An 841-nucleotide genomic window follows, 5' to 3' on the forward strand; every position below is an offset into this window, starting at 1 on the left:
GTTGAAGCTCCAATACTTTGGTCACCTGGTGCGAAAAGTGGACTCACTGGAAAAGACCCTGGTGCTGGCAAAGATTGAAGGCAAAAGGAAAAGACGGCAGCAGAGGATGAGATGGTTAGATAGGATTGCCAACTCAATGGACATGACTTTGAACAAACTCCAGGAGAAGGTAGAGGTCAGAGGAGCATGGCCTGCTGCAGTCCATGGCATCACAAAAAGCTGGACACGCCTCAGAAACTGAACAACAAACCTCCGCCACAGGTGCGCCATCAGGATGGTATGCTTGCACTCTTGTGTCCAGGACTCCATGTTGACACCAAAACTCTTTTATGTCCTTTATAGGCTGAACTGGGTATAAGACTGGCCACTCTTGCCTCCACTCCAACTCTAAAAAAGAGGACCTTGAACCTCTAACCTTTGGATTTTTAACCTGGAAAGCAGTTCAAATTGGGTGAAAACATGGGTGGAGGCGGACTGGAGTACGGGGATGGAAAATGCAGGGACTCGCAGTGAAAAGAGGACAGCCAACTGTAGACCTCCCTAAAGCATGCTGCTGAGTATCTCTGACACAGGGGAGGTGGCAGGGTCCTCTGGGCTCAACTCTGGGCCCGCGGCGCTGGGCAGGCCCGAGTGGCCTACGATGGCAGGACTCAAGGCGGCCCAGGGTTTGGTGTCCACCAGGGCTGCAGGGTAGGCCTCCACGTAGATGCGGTGCACCGCAGGCCTAGGGTCCTGGAGGCTGCTTTTCCGCTCCTCCGGGAGGCTGGCAGCATGGGCCAGAGGCAGGCCCCGTGGCCCCTCGGGGGCAGGTCCTAGTCGCTCGGCCTCCTCAGGCTCCTGG

At 55.8% G+C, this 841-nt stretch overlaps 1 protein-coding gene across 1 annotated transcript in view; it reads right to left on the reverse strand.

Annotated features, from left to right (window-relative positions):
• Positions 1-540: 540 nt before the first annotated feature.
• The window catches only part of LOC104997971, a 22393-nt gene continuing 22092 nt past the window's right edge, over positions 541-841 (reverse strand). The window contains exon 4 of the mRNA XM_010852950.1: positions 541-837. Coding sequence (XP_010851252.1) covers positions 541-837 — 297 coding nt within the window. The remainder of the gene's footprint in view (positions 838-841) is intronic.

The sequence above is a fragment of the Bison bison genome, unplaced genomic scaffold, assembly GCF_000754665.1.
Source record: "Bison bison bison isolate TAMUID 2011002044 unplaced genomic scaffold, Bison_UMD1.0 scf7180017864317, whole genome shotgun sequence".
In the NCBI taxonomy this organism is placed as follows: domain Eukaryota; kingdom Metazoa; phylum Chordata; class Mammalia; order Artiodactyla; family Bovidae; genus Bison; species Bison bison.